Source organism: Carassius auratus, chromosome 20 (assembly GCF_003368295.1).
Source record: "Carassius auratus strain Wakin chromosome 20, ASM336829v1, whole genome shotgun sequence".
Taxonomy (NCBI): Eukaryota; Metazoa; Chordata; class Actinopteri; order Cypriniformes; family Cyprinidae; genus Carassius; species Carassius auratus.
Genome location: NC_039262.1, coordinates 10,803,252 through 10,823,044, shown reverse-complemented (window position 1 = coordinate 10,823,044; position 19,793 = coordinate 10,803,252). Strand labels below are relative to the sequence as shown.

General features: G+C 36.2%; 1 protein-coding gene across 3 annotated transcripts in view; it reads right to left on the bottom strand.

Moving 5' to 3' along the window:
* LOC113120891 (regulator of G-protein signaling 6) overlaps window positions 1-19,793 on the bottom strand; it is a 56,376-nt gene that overhangs the window by 13,016 nt on the left and 23,567 nt on the right. For all 3 annotated transcript variants that reach the window (XM_026291015.1, XM_026291017.1, XM_026291016.1), the window contains exons 3-7: window positions 4,979-5,075; window positions 4,049-4,099; window positions 3,855-3,961; window positions 1,249-1,300; window positions 698-762 (exon numbers count right to left, since the gene is read on the bottom strand). In XM_026291015.1, coding sequence (XP_026146800.1) covers window positions 698-762; window positions 1,249-1,300; window positions 3,855-3,961; window positions 4,049-4,099; window positions 4,979-5,075 — 372 coding nt within the window. The remainder of the gene's footprint in view (window positions 1-697; window positions 763-1,248; window positions 1,301-3,854; window positions 3,962-4,048; window positions 4,100-4,978; window positions 5,076-19,793) is intronic.

The following is a 19,793-nucleotide window of genomic DNA, read 5'->3' as shown; positions in this document are numbered from 1 at the left end:
TTTCATAATATTATGGTTTTTACATGCAATTTTAATCAAATAATTGCAGCCTTGTTGAGAGACCTCAAAAAATTTCAAAATCTAACTTTTTTAAATAGAATTATGCATCTAAAATGCATACAAAAAAATGATATAAAAAGTATATATATTTTTATATTTCTTATTTGTTTTCTTTCATTTATATAAATATGCATTTTAACTTTTTTATTTATAATATCACTGTGACCAATAATTTGGAAAAGCATAAAACATGCTGACTTTGACATCACAGCTCAGGATCACTTCAGTGTGTGTGACTTCGTCAATGGCATTCGTCAACAACAACAAAAAGTTCAGAAAAGAGCACCCATGTGCAAAGATGAAACAGGCGTTACACAGTTCCCTTGTTCAGGCCATTTAAAAAAACAATGTTAAAAACTCCACAGAGGCACAGAGTTTACACTCTTTGAGGAAATCAATCTTCAAATGACTACTTATCGTTACCTCTGCACATTAAGCAAGGACAGGAGAAAGTATCACTGAAAAGAATTACACACTCCACCTTTAATTGTCAATGACAAGGTCTCATAATTGGTATTTTCGGGTATAAAATAACTTGACATATCTGTCAATAGCTGTGAAAATACAAACTGAGATGCTTTTGCCAGCAAAATGCTTCCATTTTCTCTGTCGGCTGTCATCGCAGTGGGTCACTTACCGCCTCATAGTCCGCCAGCTCCAGCCGGGTCTTGTTCTGCATCGTCCGTTTGCACAAATAGATGGCTGTGACAGGCAACAGAGAGAGAAAGAGAGAGACAGAGAAGAGAGAAACAGATAAGAAGCCATAAGAGACTTGGCCTTATCAACTGTCATGTATAATCGCAGCCCTACACATACAGTACACACACACATCCAGTGTAAGCCCTTGATTGGATTTAGTATTTTCCTCTGCATCTATCATCTCTGCTTGGCCAATTTACAGACAGCAGGAACTGAGAATGAGTCACCATTGACCATCAGTGAACATCTGCCCACAGTCAACACATTCTCATACACCTACTAATGCTCAGCAGCTCTCCCTGACTGTTCGTCGTCCAACAGTGCTGTAATAATCCTGGGAAAGCAGACTGTGGGCTGAATACTGTGTGTCCAGCGTCTCTGGGACCTTATGAGTTATATTAGCTCTCTGAAAAACAACATCTACAGTGAAGCTCTGTGGGCTCTTGTCTTATGTCACTGTGACCATGCCCGGGAGGATCCTTCTCTTACCGTAGTCTGTGTTCTCTGGCTCCCAGCAATTAGAAGGCCAGAAGTATGGAGCCTGGTGGGAAAGATAGAAATTATTACTCTTTTGTAGATTTGCAAAATTGTAAGAGTACACACAGTTTCAACATTAACAAATAAAAGTATTTGGTAACACTTTATTTGAAGGTTACTTATTACATGTACAGTACTTACTATTATAATATCAATAAATTATGCATACTTACATGCAAGTAACCTAAGCCAAACCCTAATCCTAACCCCAATCATATATTAAGAACATGTTTTTAATTAATATTACGCAGTACCGAAATGTATAATTACACTGTAACAAGTAAAGTGTAACCAAATATTTGAAAGCAAGCAACATTTTGAGTAAAAGCAGAGGTCACACATAATATAGGTGTACTTAAATAAAACAAAAAGTACAATGTAGATGTTTGCTTCTATTGAGTTGGGATATGGGTAAGGTTAGGCACAGGTTTGGTGGTATAGGTAGGTTTAAGGGTAGGTTAAGGTGTAAGGGATGGGTCAACAGTGTAACTATAAATTTAATTACTGAAATTAATTACAAGCAGTTATTTTGGTTGCACTTTATTTTACAGTACGTGTACTTACATGTACTTATAGTGTACTTACAGTGTATTTATCTAAGAAAGTTCTGGTAATACAAGGTAACTACATGGGGTAGGGTTAGGTTTAGGGTAAGTACCTAGTTATTACATAGTTATTATAATTTCTATAATAAGTACATAGTATGTACATGGGGAACAGGACTGTAAAATAAAGTGCTACCGTTATTTTTTTAAATATAAGAACAATTTAAAAACATGAATGTACACAGTAAGTGTATTGTATCAAATTATTTATTTAAATCATAGTTAAGGCCACCTTATATAAAATGGGACCAAAGCTGAAATACCAGAGGCCAATATGGGGATCCTTTTGAGGGGCTTTTGAGTCAAAATGGTTGAGAACTGCTAATTTAGACAATACCTGGATATTTAGATACAGTAATTGCTTCTGGATTTTCAGTAACTACTTCATTGATTTACATGGATTCTATTTAAAATCAAGTGTGAGTCTGAAACAACTAAGAATGTCTGCCATCTGGTTACAAGCCAAAGCTGAAGCTGGAATTGTGATTCTTTTGCCGTGCAGTTATTATATAAAGATATTTGTGTTATGAAAGCTATTAACAACATTTGTAACAACTGAACTAACTCCCTCGCCTTTGTGGAGCCAGTCTAAAAGACTACAGGCGGCACAAAGCAAATGATGGTGCATTGAGATCATTATCGTCAGGCAATGAGCTGATGAGCCATACTCCAGAGAAACAGAAACACTAATTCCCTCCTGAGGAATTAATGAATGTACAAAAGAAACTCAGATTCATTCATTGGCTTATTGATACTGTATCAAGCTTATTGGAAAGATAGTCTAATGCCAGTATCTGCGAATTCAGCTAAAACTCTGGATAAATTACAGTCGGTGCATTCATTTATACTGAGAATATATAAATTTAACATGATACTTTAGAACTGTAATTGATTATTGATGCATAACCATTACACCTGCACCAACATGTAATTGTATTTTAATAAATGCTTTAAAAACAAATTCCAGATTAACATGGTGAATATGGTGGATCAGTGTAATTGAGTGCCTATCAGTAACGATGGCAGATTTCAGATCACGCTGTCAAGCTGGAGCTGAGCGACTGCCATTGAGATGAATTGGAATGCAAACTGATAGCTTTCTCCAGGTATTACAGAAATCTTTGGCTGAAGAGAATCTGTTCAATGTTGCAATCAATTCCAAAAGAAATGACAAGAGCTTCTCACAGCTTTACCCAGCAGTGTTTCTCCTGTGAAACATCAGTTACATGAGCTAGAGAGGCTCAGAGGAAGACGTGCCCTTGGCCATCTCCTCACTAATCACTAAATCACTGAAAAACTAAGGATCAGCCTTTATCAGATGGAAATCCCCCTTTTTCTGGAGGACATACTTATTAACACCTTAGATCTTAAAAGAACAGTGATAGACAATAAACATAACACATTACTGTTCAAAAGTCTTTAAACGTTTTTGAAAGAAGGCATTTATGTGAAATATTATTAACAAAAAATATATATTTTTCAATTGAATATATATATATATATTACTGAATTTTCAATGCCACATGATCCTTCAGAAATCATTTTATTATTTTATTATTATTATCATGTTAAAAATAGTTGTGCTGCATCATTTGTTTAAATAGTGAAAAAAAATGTAATCAAAAGAACTTAATTTATTTGAAAAAAAAATGTGGACACTATACTGTCACTTTTGTTCCATTTAACATACATACATAAAGATACATACAGTATGTATTATAGTAATGTACTACCTGTATAGAGAAGTGCTTAATAAAGGCAGCTGCACTGATCAGACACAGTCCTATTTGTTCAGTAGGTGTAAAGGTCAGTGGAACTTCTTCATAGTGTGTCTTAGGTGTGATTTGCACAGTAGATTCAGAATCTCGGCAGTGCTGAAGTGAAACAGGATCATATCCTGGAAACCACAGCTGCCAGGATACAGTCCACGTGATGGTAGATGGATAAGCTCACCTGAAAGCGGTATAGCGTCCCATCATCCTTGAGGGTGAGAACATGATCAGAGATAGGGAATATGTAGCCCTGGGCGGCGATCAGGCTGCCGATGTGTATGGCCTCGGCTGTACATACAGAAGACAATGCATTTGCTTTCACAAACGATTTGCAGTCATCAATAATATGTGTAACTTTCTTCACACAACACCTACCAGGATCGTCTATGTTGAGGTTCTTCATCATCCACTGAACAATGTCGGAACCTGATGTTTAAAACGGGGAAACATATCACCTTATTTTCACATGCAAATTTATGCGTAAATTCTCAAAGCCTTGATAAAGATCAAAATCATCAGTGTGTCAAGACACGTTATGGTTTGAAATTCAACGCGTGTCAGGACATTCAAGCTAAATCTATATTAGCACCACCTCAATCATGTACAACATCAACGCTTTAGTTCCAAATCAGCTATTACTTATCCGGATGTGGGCCTGCGGCATCCATTAAGAGCTGCTCACTGTAGTAATTGTGTTTAGCGATGTGTGCAAATCAAGCCAAATCTACAAGCTTATTCTCTTTGAGGGTTTATAAGGACAAATAACTGTTCTTCCAGCATTCATTATTACACACTAAAGGAATCAGTGAAAGTTAAAGTGGTTAGTAGTATCAGTGGAGACCACAGGGGCGTATGGCTACTGATCTGTCAAAAAAAATCCTCCCTCTGATCTATGAAATGCCCTGGCAACTATAAAGCACAAGCCCCTGTACATATTTTATCAACACTGACAGTGATATAAATTTTTAAGAACATATTTTTGAAAGCATCAATTAAAAATAAGAAAACTGCTATTTGAAAGGTGCATTCAGTAACTTTTTTCTCATTAAAAAAGGTTTTACACCAACTGTAATGAATAATACTAAGAGAAAACATAAAATAAAAAAATAAAAAATAAATAAAGACTGAAAAGAGACAGAAAGAGCTAGATGCGAAAGCCAAATGTTACTAACCAGTAGAATAAATAACTTGAATTTCATTAACAAATACATAGAAGCAAGCAAGCAAACAAACAAACAAATGATTCAGTGTTTGTCTTGTTGCTATATTGATGATTTTTGTAATTTCCCACTCCTGTCGGCGTACCTGTAACAACGCTGGGAATCTTGGACAGGAAGCTCTTGACCGTTCTGACAGGAACACCTTCAGTTTCATCTTGGAGGCGTGTGATGATGTCCTCAATCTACAGGAAGAGAGAAGAAAGAGAGTATGTCTAGTTAGTTTGGCTGACTCACATCTCATACTGTATCTACAGTCTAGACCTGCTTCACTTTTATTCCAGCACCCATATTGACAGGAAACAGAACTAACACAGCCCACAAAAGCAGCACAGCAGAAGCAGAGCTGACACTGAGTCTATGTTTGCTGTATGCACTGCGCAGAATTCAGCAGAAAATGACATAATTTGGGATAAGTAACTTAAAAAAAAAAAAATCTCTTATGCTCAACAAGGTTGCATTTATTTGATAAAAAATACAGTAAAACAGTAATACAGAAATATTATTACAATTTAAAAGAAGTGTTTTGTATTTTAATATGTTTTTAAATGTAATCAATTCCTATAATGGCAAAGCAGAATTACTTATTAAATGTATTAAAATACAAAACTATTATAATGTTTTCAAAATATTAGTTTTTACTGTATTTTTGGTCAAAATAAATGAATGTCAAAGCCAACATTAATGAAAACACTCAATATGTATGAAATCACAATGTTTATTTGTATTCACACCACTCATTTACACCATTAGACTAGGTCTGGTTATATTGCAGCTTTTTTCATGTGTTGTGTAGTATCACATTCTAACCAAACTGTCGATCATAACAGGTGTAAACACACACCTACGTCTCCTGCACACATTACTAAATGCATCAAGTAACAAGTGCAAACAAAGCATGGGCCAAATGTATTTATTCCATATCTACTTATATTCCCAAAATTTTTAGCAGCTTCAGAAATCCTCCTTTCTCTTGTGATGGGAACATCTGTTCGCGTTCCTCTCTGGTGACACAGGTATCGGTGGAGGCCTTCAGAATATACAAGCTCGCACCTACGGTCTATAAATAATCTCGGCACTGATGAAAACAGCTCATGGTTTTGCAGGAGAGAGGGAGCGTAACGAGATTAGGTAGCTTTCTCTGCTTTGGAGATTGCATGTTGTCATCACTGCTCTGTGGCGCTCTATGCTCTTTTTTTTTTTTTTGCACATGTTGTGTAGGAGGCGAGATCTTAGTTGCTTTGGAGACATTTAATGCATACAGTAGCTATATATAAACAATCAAAGCCAGCCCCCGACCCCTGTGAGCCCATGACTAAAGTAGCTAAAATAAAGTAAAGCCACTTCAGTTCGAGTATAAACAGAAGGCACATGTCGAACAAAACACAGCTGTGCTACATGAGGACCCGCCCTCATTATCCCAAAAAACACTCTAGTCATCCCGTCCATTACCACGTGAGACTAATTTCCCCTCTCTACCCATCAAAGCACTTCACTTCGTTTAATGCTCTCTATCTAGTGGCTAAAACGCGAGTGTATGGCGCAAACTATTCTAAATGGGTCGATGAGTGTTGGGCCGAGTCCCAAGAGAGATTCTGGCTGTAGACAGACAACATGGCCAGACAGGAAGTCCACCTCTAAAGCCAGCAGTGACAGGGGAAGCCAAAACAGAGCGTCTGCTTAATACTCAAATTAATACAGATAAAATGCTACATAGTGTTTAGGGTCCCATGGCCCCATTTACAGTGTGACTTGACCACTAGGGCCATACATTTAGGGGCCATTCATGCAGAATGCAACACAAAAAAATGTAAATGTATAAATTAATTAAGCAGCACAACAGTTTCTAACTTTGATAAGCAGCATATTAAAATGACTTCTGAAGGATTATGTGACGCTGAAAACTGGAGCAATGCTGCTGAAAATTCAGCTTTGATCACAAGTGCAACACATTCTTTACTCTAATCTAATACTCTAATATTTAACCTAACAAAACCTTCATTTTCTAATTGTGTCAAATCATCCTTGTCGCTCAAAGTAGGATAAATGGTCTGTTACAAGGACCATCCCCGAGGAAAGGGGCTTAATTTTGAGCAAATTTGCACTCGTCGTCACAATGAAGCCATGTATCTATCCTTAATGAGAGTGAATGCCATTAAATGAAGTTAACGGATGTTATGCCTTATCTTTCTGAGAGACGCTCTTCACTCGGCTTCATGCTGGGTTGTCACTCTATTTCAGTACAATCAGCAGCACTCACTAGAGAGCTCTTTTTAAGACGGGCCCTTGTGTTGGCACCAACCCAAAGAGCACTTACATATGTCATATTCTGTCAAAACACTGTGCCGAGTTCTTATTAGGTTATCACAGTACAGTCCCCCTCAGAGGCCACCGCAGCGTGTGCTAAATGTAGCAATTAGCGCTCTTGCTTCTTCAAGGAAAGCTGGTGAACCAGCCTCCAGTTCGGGAAGTGTCATTATTTCACATGTGAAAGAAAGTAACAATTTGGAAGGTTTTGATGCAGTTCATATTAAAATAAAGCATCAGACAAGGAAGGACAAACTCAAATGGCTCAAATGGGAGAGCTTAGCGCTAACAACACCAAATCAGGAGATCAGTTCCCAGAGAGTGCCATAGAATGTATTGCTAAATTTCACAGTTTCCACAAAAATATTAAGCAGTACAACTGTTTGCAATGCATCTTAAGCACCAAATTAAAATATTACAATATTATTTCAAATTATTATTGCTTTTACTATATTTTAATTAAATAATTGCAGCCTTATTAAGCATACAAGACTAAAAAAAAAAAAAAAACTCTTACTGACCCCAAAATATTGAGGTGTATATTGTCCAAAATATATTTTGAAATTGAAATCTATTTGCTATATTGAACAAAATATTTTTCCTTAAAACATTCTATTTGCAACATATGTAAAGCATTTATTTGAAATATATTTTAAACGCAGCACAGAGAGAGAGAGAGAGAGAGAGAGAGAGAGAGAGAGAGAGAGAGAGAGAGAGAGAGAGTTCTTTTTAATATCAGCATGTGTCTTTCATTGTTAGAGTGTTAAGTGTGGTCTCTATAGAATTCAGCTCAAGTCAAGACGTCCTGTTATAATGTCTTTGTGACACAGCTGCACTGCAGATTATCAGTGGAGACATTAAAAAGAGTAGCATTGATTGGATTTCTGACAGTAACTTTCAAGTGAGGATCAAGCAACACTCACTTGTCACTTTCCTAATGGAAAAATGGGCACCAAAAGGGCAAATTTCTTTGATTGGAGAACGCTCACTCTGTGTGGCCTTGAGCTTGCTGCAAATGTCAAACACACAGCAGTTCACAGCATTTTTATTAGGCTTGCTCGAGTAATAAATAAACACTGTATTCTGAGACAAACACTAAAAAAATTACAACAATAACAATATACTTTATGCAATATATGATGTATATCGTTTCTGTCTATATGCAAACATGTTGATGACGGCATTGACTCGCTGTCTCTGAGGGATCTGAATGAGAGGCAGTCACTGATGTGGGTGGCTACATATCAGATTCACCCATAAGAGCCCCTTCTCAATCAAGCCCATCTTTCAAACTTGATTACAACAAGTCTCAGTAGTCAGTGAATGGCACTCTTAGAGGAGAAGAGAGAAAACAAGGACAGATTTTCACCTCTGCTGAAGCCGCTTAAGAGGCAGGCCATTTCTGAAGCAAAATGGATGGTGCAAAACCACCTTCTTGTGCACTAGCTTGTCTTCCTTGCCAGGTAAATCCATGAAATGAAAACAAGCCACTTCGGAGATGCATCAAGGTCGGGATGTGTAGCAAAAGCAGCTTGAGTTAGTTCCTGAGACAGGTTGGTGTCGCTATAGATAACAGCATGGGAAACGCTCCTGATGATAATACCTTTGCAGCATCCTGTGGCTCATCTGCTCAGTCCCTGCAGGAGATATGTGAACAATCGATGCTGTTGATTTTCCACAGCCAGGTCCTGATGAATGACACTCAACCATGTCTACCCGAGGCGCATACTGACGTGACAAGCATTTCTTATACTGAGAGGCGGTATTATGACAGCTTCAAAACACTGTGGGATAATAATGTGTTATGAAATGTGGTCAAAGGATGCCCATAAAGAAGTTAATTGGAAAACCTTTATGCCATCAGAAAAGTGAACAAAACTTGCCAGTTAACATCTAATATTGTGAATTCTGTCTCATATTTACACTGACTAAAAATACAAAAAGAACAATCAGATGAGATGAAAATAAATGTTTTACATGCTATATCATACTTGGTCACATAGGAGCTGACACTGAATAATTTTTTTTTTTTTTTTTATGTAATTGCGACTCATCTATCTCATAATTCTTAATTTTTTGTTTGCAATTGCTAGTTTACTTTTTTGTAATTCTGACTAAAGTTCTGACTTAAGTTGCAATTCTGAGAAATAGTCTCAAAATTGTGAGATATAAACTCAATTTAAATTGGACTCGCAATTGCAAGTTTATATCTCACAGTTCTGAGAAAATAAATCTGAATTGTATTTGCATTACGCAATTCTGAGGAAAAAATGAAAAACTCACAATTACCTTTTTTTTTATATATATACTTTTTTACATTTTATTTATTCATTAGCAGAAATGGCTTCCATGTGGACATGGCTGATTTAAAGACAACATAAAAAAAATTTTTTAATAAAAATTTCCCTGCACTTAATGCTGCACATTATGAAAAACCCAAAAAAACAAAACAATAATAATATTAATGATTATATATATAAAGAAGAAAAAATACTAATAATACTAAAAAGTGTCCATTGTCATCATTTGAAACAACAGACTATTTAGGAATTGTATTAGCGCTTTCAAATCTGACAACATTCTGAATTTTTTTTTTTTTTTTTTGTCCTATTCAAAAGTTTAAGGTCGGGAGGGTCTGCAAGGATGCAACAAATTAATCATAAGTGACAGTAAAGACATTAATAATACTACAGAAGACTTCTAGACAAATAAGACAAATAAATTCTGTTCTTTTTAACTTCATATTCATGAAAGAATTCTTATTAAAGAACATTAAAGAATATCCATGGTTTTTGACCCATATTTGATAGCTATTCACTGTCATAAAACTTTGGAATTACATTAGCGTGAGTAAATTACCGAATTTCCTTTTCTTTTTTTCTTTTTTTACATCAACCTATGAGTTAAAAATGACACCCACCTTCAAACTTCTGGCTTTCTGTGAGTGACCTCCATGACTTCTGTTTTAAACAGCTGGCCATGCAGCTGGGAGATGAAAAAGCAGGTATGCAGGTGAAAGCTGGACTCTGCTGATCTCATCTCTCATCAAAAAGCACTTCTGTTCTCTGTACGTCAGAAGCAGATGTCTAAATGCAAACTCTCCACCTGGACATTCAAGGTTTGCAGGATTCAAAGTCCTTCATAGAGCAGGCTGAAAGAACTCAATAGTCAATCGAAAGTCCCTGAGGTAGAGGCTCATCCCCAAAACTAATCTTATGGATTGCTCCCTTTAAAAACTCATAAAACTCTGCAAAGTTTTGAGGTCATTTCAGGCCTCAAATGATCATTTATGCATGTACACTGAGATAATTTTTTTCATCCAAAGGGTTTGTGAGAGACTGCATTGCTTCATCAATTCACAATAGGAACAGATTAAAAAAATGTGAGACTGAAAGTGTATCTTATTTGCTGTGCTTTTAATTTAACCATTATCTGAGATACTTATCAAAGAATCTGCACACACATGATAATGATGGAGTTAAACTATGTTATTATATAAGCAGTATCATACCAAACAATAATTGTTAATAGCTGTACTTTGTATTCCATTTTTGTTACTATATGCTACTGTATATAGCCTTACTATAACTTACAGCATCAAAAACAGAGCTTTTGCCATTTCCACACTAGATTTTGCTCTGTGCACTGTATGTAACTGCTTCACCAATTCATTTGAGCTACAATTTCACGCTGTTTCACAGAGAAATGAGATTATATTCATTTAGCCGTCTAGATGATGGTTATAGAACCAGAACTCATTCACACTCTCAGGAATGTGTAAAATAACATGCAAAATTAGCATATAAACTGGAATAATATCAACTTACAAAAATGTGTATGCCAAAATATATTATTTAATGCTAATTAATGTAAAACCCCTTATGAGATAATGCTCTATAGTTTGGCTCTATGTTGAATTCCTGAATAATTTAAAGCTTGAATTTTTTATTTTGCGAAATGATTAAAATGTAACAACACAGAAGGTGGTCTTGAGCAACTTTGAAAGAACTGCCAGGTAGCATGGACCAAATGCGCTGATCTTTTGTGAGTACTGAAAAAATCAGTGAATGAAATATTATTACCTGGGGAAACAATCATGCTCTTTTTCAGGCTTCCATGATTTGGAATCTAAAGGGTCTTGGTTAAGCTGAAAAGATTTGCACACAGGCCCTACAAAACACCACAGGATAATCCACAACCCTGAGGTCACCTCTTTAAAAAATCATTACAATCGCAACAAAGCCTGTGTGTTAATCACCAGGCGAATGGATTGCAGATCACTGCAGGTTTCTCCAGTAATTTATAATTAAAGTAAAAAAATCTCCAGTGTACGACTGCTTTTGGATCACATGAAGGTCGAGAGCAGAGTCTGAGCATTGCAGAGAATCAAGTGCACACTGATGGCTGATGCTTTTGACAGCAGCTGTGAGATGTTTCCTAATGGAAATATGATGACAGGGTCGCCAGGCTTTGAAAAAAAGCCTCAGACAGTTTAACAACCTGGATCCCGTCCTTTATGGAAATGCACACCCTTGATGCAGGGTTTTTAAAGTAATATTCCTGGTTCAACAGAAGTTAAGCTCAACTGACAGCACTGACAGTATAATGTTGATAACCACAAAATATTTATTTTTATTTTTCCCTCCTTTTCTTTTAAAAAGCAAAAAAATGGACTGTGACAAAATGGAAAACTTGAAATGGAAAATTTGAAGTTCTTTTTGGAAAACTGGGATGCCATGTCATCCGGACTAAAGAGGACAAGGACAACTCAAGTTGTTATTAGCGTTCCCATTCAGAAGCCTGCATCTCTGACTCTGATGGTACGGGGTTACATGGGTGTGTTTGGCATGGGCAGTGTCAATGCTGAAAGGTATATCCAAGTTCTAGAACAATATATGCTCTCATCCAGATGCCGTCTCTTTCAGGGAAGACCTTGCATTTTCCAACATAATACAAACTTCGTACAGACAAATTATGCTTTTATAAAATTACAAGCTTCACATTTTAACTTTTAAATGTTCCAAAAATTGACCACATTTCATTCCATTCTTAATACCTTAACATAATCTCTTTTTTTGTCACTTTTTTATGGAATAATCGCCATTATGTCACAAATGCTGTTACAGGGATAGTTCACCCAAAATGAAAAATATTCTCAATTTACTCACCTTCAGTAGGTTCCAAACCTGGGCTGCATTTCCCCCAAAAATTGTAAGCTTAAGCACATTGTAGACCCATTGAAACCAATGGAGCTAAGATCAACTTAAGCTTACAATGCTTTTGGGAAATGCAGCCCTGTATGAATTTCTTCTTTTGAACACAAAAGAAGATAAATTGCAACTAAATGGTTGCTGGTGGTAGCCATTGAGTTTCATAGCATGGAAAAAAAACAGCAACTTTATGGTTTTGAACACTTCAAAAGATCTTTTGTACTCAACAGAAGAAAGAAAAGTTTTGGAACAACTTGAGGGTGAGTAAATGATGAAATAGACAAATCATTGCACTTAACTTGTTTTAAACACTGGATTTCATTCACTATGTTTCAATTACTAATTGTTCATCCATTCATTCTTTATGCTAATGGATATATATTTTAGCAGTGTTTTTTCCTTCTGTTGGTATCTACTGTAAAATGAAGAAAGAACAAACTAAAGTTCTCCTCAGTCGCACTGTTGACTGATTCAGAGACTGATTCCTTAAAACATTCACTGCTCTCTAATCTCAGTGATTCTCATGACACGGCCCACTGGAGCTGAACAGCAGTGGCATCTTCACAGAGCCTGAAGCAATCCACCAACAAAGTCAGAACATAGCACACGTGAATTAGATACAATAGCAAGACAACAACAAAGGAATCAATGCCAAAGCTGACCGAAGCTCAGCGAGCACCAATTTAATACAACAAGAAATTACAACTGACCCTGTTGACCTTATTATTAAGATGCACTGGAAAGAGAGAGAAAAAAACTTTCTCTACTGCTAAACAACTTTTATAGACATTACCATTCCCATTTATCTAAATATAAGAATAAACAGCAATTTAAAAGCCCATTTTACTCTCCAATCAATTCCTGATGGATAAAACCGTTCTCTCTTTATTTCACACTGTATATCTCTCTTTCCAAGTCATCCAGGACTTATATTGCATTTGTTCCTCACAGTACTTTCAGGCCCATATAATTTGCACACACTATGCAAACATCATTAAATACAGCATGAAGCAATATAGATAATTAAAAATAATACAAGATTGCTTATTTAAATGATTTTTACAAAGTGTGATTAGGTTAATTTACATTAATGAATGTCATAGCATGATAATTAAAACAAACAGACTTGATGTTGAGACATTACATGTCATATCACCACCGACTCAATCATATCACAAGCTACAAACATTTTCTATCTTTGCTTACAAAGTAAATGTGACTGAATATGAAGGTAGTAATGTGGAGGATAGCATGTTACCTGCTGATAAGTAGCCATGGCAACAAATGGTCCAAATTATTTGAAAGGTAGAAAAGAAATGCGTAATATAGAACTGGATATAAATGAACAAGTGTGTAAACAATCAACACATTCAATTTATCTTTATCAAATGTAGTGCAACTTTTATAAAAATGCATTTCATTCTAGACACCCAAGAATAACAGACATAAATCAGGCTTGATTTATTTACCCGTTTCTGTAAATAAAGAGCTATGCCTACGCCATACATCTGACCATCTTTTCCCTTGAACAGAAGGATGACAATTTTCCCACACAACATTAATATTTACAGTGCAGTGCGATCAGCCAACTGGCTTTAAAACACTGCAGGTGGCTGGGTTCATTACATACTTGTCTATAATTAGATGACTAGCGATGACAGATGGACAGAGAGTAAATACTTTAAAAACATCCTGACCCACCACTTTTTTTTTCCTTTCTGTGGCATGTTTTAGTGCCATTATTTTGGGATTTTGGTCACATTTTTAATAGCAAACACAAGTAGAAGGGGGACAGGAATTCATCAGATGGCAAACAAAGTTTTTAATTTTTTTTTTTTTTTTTGAGATTATAATCATCAACAGCAATTTCTGATGTAAACTTTTAAAACTGAGCACAAGTAGAAACATGTGCACTACTGTTCAAAGGTTTGAGGTCAGTGAGATTTTAGTTTTTGAAAAAAAAAAAAAAAGTATTTTTTGTTCAAGTCTGCACTGACTTGATTAAAAATACATTAAATATGGTAATATTTCCCTAGTTTAAAATATCCATTTTTGATTTTATCATATCTTAAAATGTATAATCAATGTTGAAAACAGTTGCATTGCTTCATATTTTTATGGAATCTTTGAAGAAAAGAATCAATTTAATGTAGTAAATATTTATTTAATAAAAGAAAAAGGAGAGAAAGAAATTATAGAAATGTACATAACTTTTCCTTTAAGATTTACTCAAACTTGCATTTCCTGCATGAGAACTATGAATCCAGATGTGGCCAATGTGTGTGGAGCCCCGAGGCCGCCGCTCCAATGTAATAGTGGTCCCTCCAAACCCTGTCTAGAAATACAGTGATTGATTACAGTTTCAAATGTGAAGTACAGTATAATACACTGAACCTTCACGGAGCATGTTGTGAAGCTGAGAATGTCCCAGATAGGACCACGGATATAAAGCACAATACTGGCACATTAAAACTTTAATCACTAAAATAGTGTGAGACTATACTTCTGCAGATATAAATCATTGCATTTCATTTTGCTGATATCAATCACTGTATTTCACTGAAATTATTAAGCATTGCATTTCAATTGAGTGTTATCGACCATTATTTAAATTTGCCAATATCAATCACTGTTTTATTTCACCTAATTACTCTACCGACATTAAGGCTAAATGTGTCAAACCTTCAGAAGCTCATTATGAGAGAGTTCTGGGTGACTGAGCGAAATGAATGGAGCAGACTTGGATAAAACAGACGAAGTAGGAGTCGTGAGTGGGTAGAACTTAGCCGGAAAAGCCTTGGCAAGGACTGGAATTGAATTTGTCTCTGCGTATCGGCACATTTTTGATTCTCTGCAACTTTCATTTCAGGAGAGAGAACGTCGGATGTGTGGTCTCCATCAGATCAGATTGAAGGAAAGGAAAAAAACAGAGGGGGCACTATGGAAAGCTGAGCAAAACGTTTGATATTGACCTATTCTTGTTTTTTCTCCGAGATGAAATGAGACAGCTGGTATACGCTGTGCTTGCTGTCAGTTGGACAGCTTTCTTCTTCACCCCATTTGCTTTGGACAGTTTTCAAATCAGTAGCATCTGATTCTACATTCTCATTGATCAGCCACCGCCAGACATAAAAGTGGGATACAAAGGGAAGGATGCTTGGCAGCGTCCCACTCAGCCGGAGCTCGGAGCCATTTAGCAGACTGTAAATCAGACAAGGTGAAGCTGGACCATTGCCCCTGAGATCTGGCCCAAACCAATGAAAGCAAATGGGTGATGTGTGATAAAACTAGACTGAAATATAAAAACTGATTTGGCTGATTTAGACCAATAGATGTGGAGAACATTCTTAAAAAGTCATGAAAAAGTACAGCCTTTGCATATTTCACATAATTGTTAAACATTTATACAAGAATACATTAGTATAACACTCAAGCAGCATGTTATAATCACAACGGTCCAGTGGAAGGAATGCTTTGGCATGAATGTAAAAAGAAGCATGGCAAACAATAGGGACCCTTTCATCTATTATTTCCAAAAGAGACGCATCTGATTATCTGCCTGCATAAACATAAACAACATCCACATTCCACAAAACCACATTTACTGCGCATGTTGTACATCTGTGGCCATTGTTAAGCGATGTGTACGTGATCAAAGCTTTGCCTTTGAAGACATCTTGTAAAGAAAAACTGCAAAAATAATTGGAATCTCTTTGGTAAACAGCTCAGCCAGTTTAAGGGAATTAGTGTTAAATAGTCAATACCAAATCAGATATACATAACATAAAATGCATGTACACAAACAAACAAACAAAATGCAAAAGCATAAGTGAACTTCAGCTGGTCAGGATGTTCAAGTCACATTGTGAATATGCACTAGAACAAATAATGAATAACTAATGCATAAAAAAATGCACAATATTGTATTACAATAGAGTACTTATTTCAATGTTATTTCAGCTCAAGTTTGAGAACAAGGACAGTTTTTTTTTAATATTGAAATGTTAATATATGTTAAATCATGTAATATTTTGGACTCTCTCTCTTAAATGTAACTCGCATAGAAACTTTCAAAAGTTTGGGATCAGTAAGTTTTTTTTTAATACTTTTATTCAACATGGATTCACTAAATTTATCAAACATGACAATTAATAATTTTTTAATGATATAAGTGATTTCCATTTCAAATAAATTTTGTTCTTTTGATCAAAGAATCAAGGAAAAAATGTATATCGGTTTCCACAAAACATTAAGCAGCACAACGGTTTTCAAGATCGATAATAATATTACATTTTATTGAGCACTAAATCAGCATATTACAATAGTTTATTACAATAGTAAAAAATGATCACTGGTCTGGGTTGTATACAAGGAGACTCGTAAGGAGTGGAAGGTGATGCTTGTGATTCTGATAGAGATCTTTCCTTCAGCTTGAACCTCTTATTGTTTTACAAGATCCCTCAGAGGCCCAATTACAGCATGCACTCTCCTCACCTATTCGGCTGTTGAACGGACCATGCAAACTAAAGCCTACTGATTGCCAAGCAGTGTTGGTTTTGTTGGCCTTATAACATCATTGGAGACATTAGTAGAAGCAGTTTGCCGTCTCCAAAAATCAGCTAATTAAGTCCCTTGCTATTGTCCTGCATCTACACAGGTACACCATGCTCTGAAGTCCAGCTTCAGATGCTTTGTGCAAAAAGTGCCAAACAGAATAACCAGAGCCAAAGGCTACAGTTTGGGCAGCTGATAAATTGGAGAGAAAGGGAATTATTGATGTGCAACTCTGAAATGCTGAAATGCTGCTGGCTCAGCAAAGCTCAGGCATCTCATTCATTTGGGTGGTGAGGGAATGTGTGTTGTAGAAGCAGATTACGCCAGTTGTGTTTGACAAATGCATTAGGCTGGCTGCATCCCTGCAGTCCTTTTAAAAGCCTCTAGCTCATTTATTGCCATTACCCTGGAGGTAAATGGTACAGAAAATTGGTATTTTCCAAAAGTAAACCATTAAAGGAATAGTGAAAGCTTCCTTTACATCCATATACCCATATGCAAACTCAACTGACCCACTGACAATTAATAAAACACTGATAACAACCTCCTGTTGTTTGATTTTTGGAAAATTAACACGCCAATGAACAAACTTTTCTCAGCAATTCATTCAATTCATGCCTCATTTTGATCAATATTCCTATATTCAAGATAAATACAAAAAAAAATCAATAACAGCATGTCCTCTATTGAAGGTTCATGTTACAAAAAAAAAAAAAAACACATCAATGCCCTTTTCAGATCTATGAACAGGACACTGTCAGAAAACATACATGCGCCACAATAACAAGGTTTTGAAAGATGAAATGTTCTTAAACACATTAATATAGCATATCGTAACAAAATACACTACATCTTTCAAAAAAGTTTGGAGTAAGTGAGACTTTTTGTTTATGAAATAAGTATCTTTTGCTAATCCAGGCTTAATTTTATTTGATCAAAAATACAGTAACGGGAGCAATATTGTGAAATATTATAATTTCTATTTGAATATATATTTTTTTTATTTAATTTATTCTTGTGATGGTAAAGCTAGATTTTTTTCACACCCCCCATTTTCACAGAAGAATGTGGGCTGTATAGAGTTTCAGACATAAAATACATGAACATCATAAATGGAAATAACACATGAAAATATTTTATATCCAGGGCATATCTTGGTTTACTCCGCATTTTGCTGGTGAAGTATCTACAGTGTCTGAACAAGACACCGTTCCCTTTCCATCAAATAACTAATTCTGTTTGTCTTGGTTAGTCATAATTTTACTCCCTTATGACCCGTCACCATTGGTAAGCAATGAAAACTTGAAAAATGAAAAGAAATGGACTGATCAGGGACATTAAACAACAATTTCGGCCTACTGCACACTGTAAACAAATCATATGACATATGAGGAAGAAAACAGCAGCAGGAGGGAGCCCTGGCTTCTCCCTGCCTGACATCCAATAGTATTTAGAGGAGCTGAGCCGTGGTGGCTTCATGTCTCATCCTCACGATCTCCATCGACCCATCTGTTCAGATAAATTGACGGAGCTCAGAAAGCGTCTTCTCCTCTATGAAGTCCCCCCATGAGCTAGCAATTAATTTGCTCCCAGACCTCAAGTTACTCCCAGTGCTTGCCAAAACCAGGCACACAGATTTGCTGTCCTGTTCTGCCACAGAGAGCAGTTCTGCTCATGTTTACACGGGGTTAACGAACACATCTCTGCTGGTTTGGACAGGCGTTGCGAATAAAATGAGAAGGCATCATGGACAAAGAACAAATGAAGCAGATTATTTTGCAACATTTTGCAGAGATATTTTGCTTTAAGCAGATATTTTTGTTTCTTCTAACATTGAGAGTGTTTTGTTAAATCCAAACCTCCCTGGATTTTTTATTTAAAAAAATAGATTAAATAAACGGTGTCCACTAAAAACTGCACCAATAATTATTAATAAACTCCAGTCTTCTATCAATAGGAGACAAAGTTATTTTTTTTTCCTGCTGATATTTAATAATTCATGCAGAAGACAGTTAATGTGTCTTGGGCTATTTGGCCATCAGGGGGAAAATGGTAAAAGACTCTTTGGACTATTGACACTGCCATCAATATTGAAGTTCCTTCCTGATTGAGTCCCTTTATGACCACCCCGGCACAGAGGATGTCAGGACAGGAGCCTGCCAGACATATGACGTTGTGGTTCAAGATATTAAAGTATTGTTGATTGTAATGTTGAATGGCTTCATACATGTATCCCAACTCTCTATTGTTCCCTGTGCTATACCTACCTCCCACATCCCGCTTTTATATCTGCTGCTACCTGTCAGTAAATGTTTATATGCTATACACACACACAGACACACACCTTCAGGATGTGAACCCTGGAAATCTGCCTTCAGCTTGATTTTTTATCTATTGCGCTACATGCATCATCATTCATTTTAGTTCTTATTTATAACTGATTACTCATTGCATTGCATCTTTTCCCCCCTACCTATTTATGCCAAGCAATGGTTCAGTTGCACAGCAAAGGCCAGCCTCATGGTCAGACAGACGGGTAAAAACCTAACTTGTGAAGTTCTGAAAAGAGTCATGGAAGACATGGCTACATTCATTAAAAAGGAATTAAGATGAATAGCCATTGTAAGGCACTGCCATCAGAAAGTAATTTCTTTTCAGCACAGTACGACCAGAGATAGTGACAGGCCATTACAAGTTTAGTGCCTGGCGACGATGTCCTACGGGAGGACACAGAACAAAAGAGACAGAGGCAAACAGTAATGTGAGAGAAGAAGGAGGGCGAAGGCAGTCAAGAGTAGTAAACAGAGTATTAGGAAGAGTCTAACAGGGAAA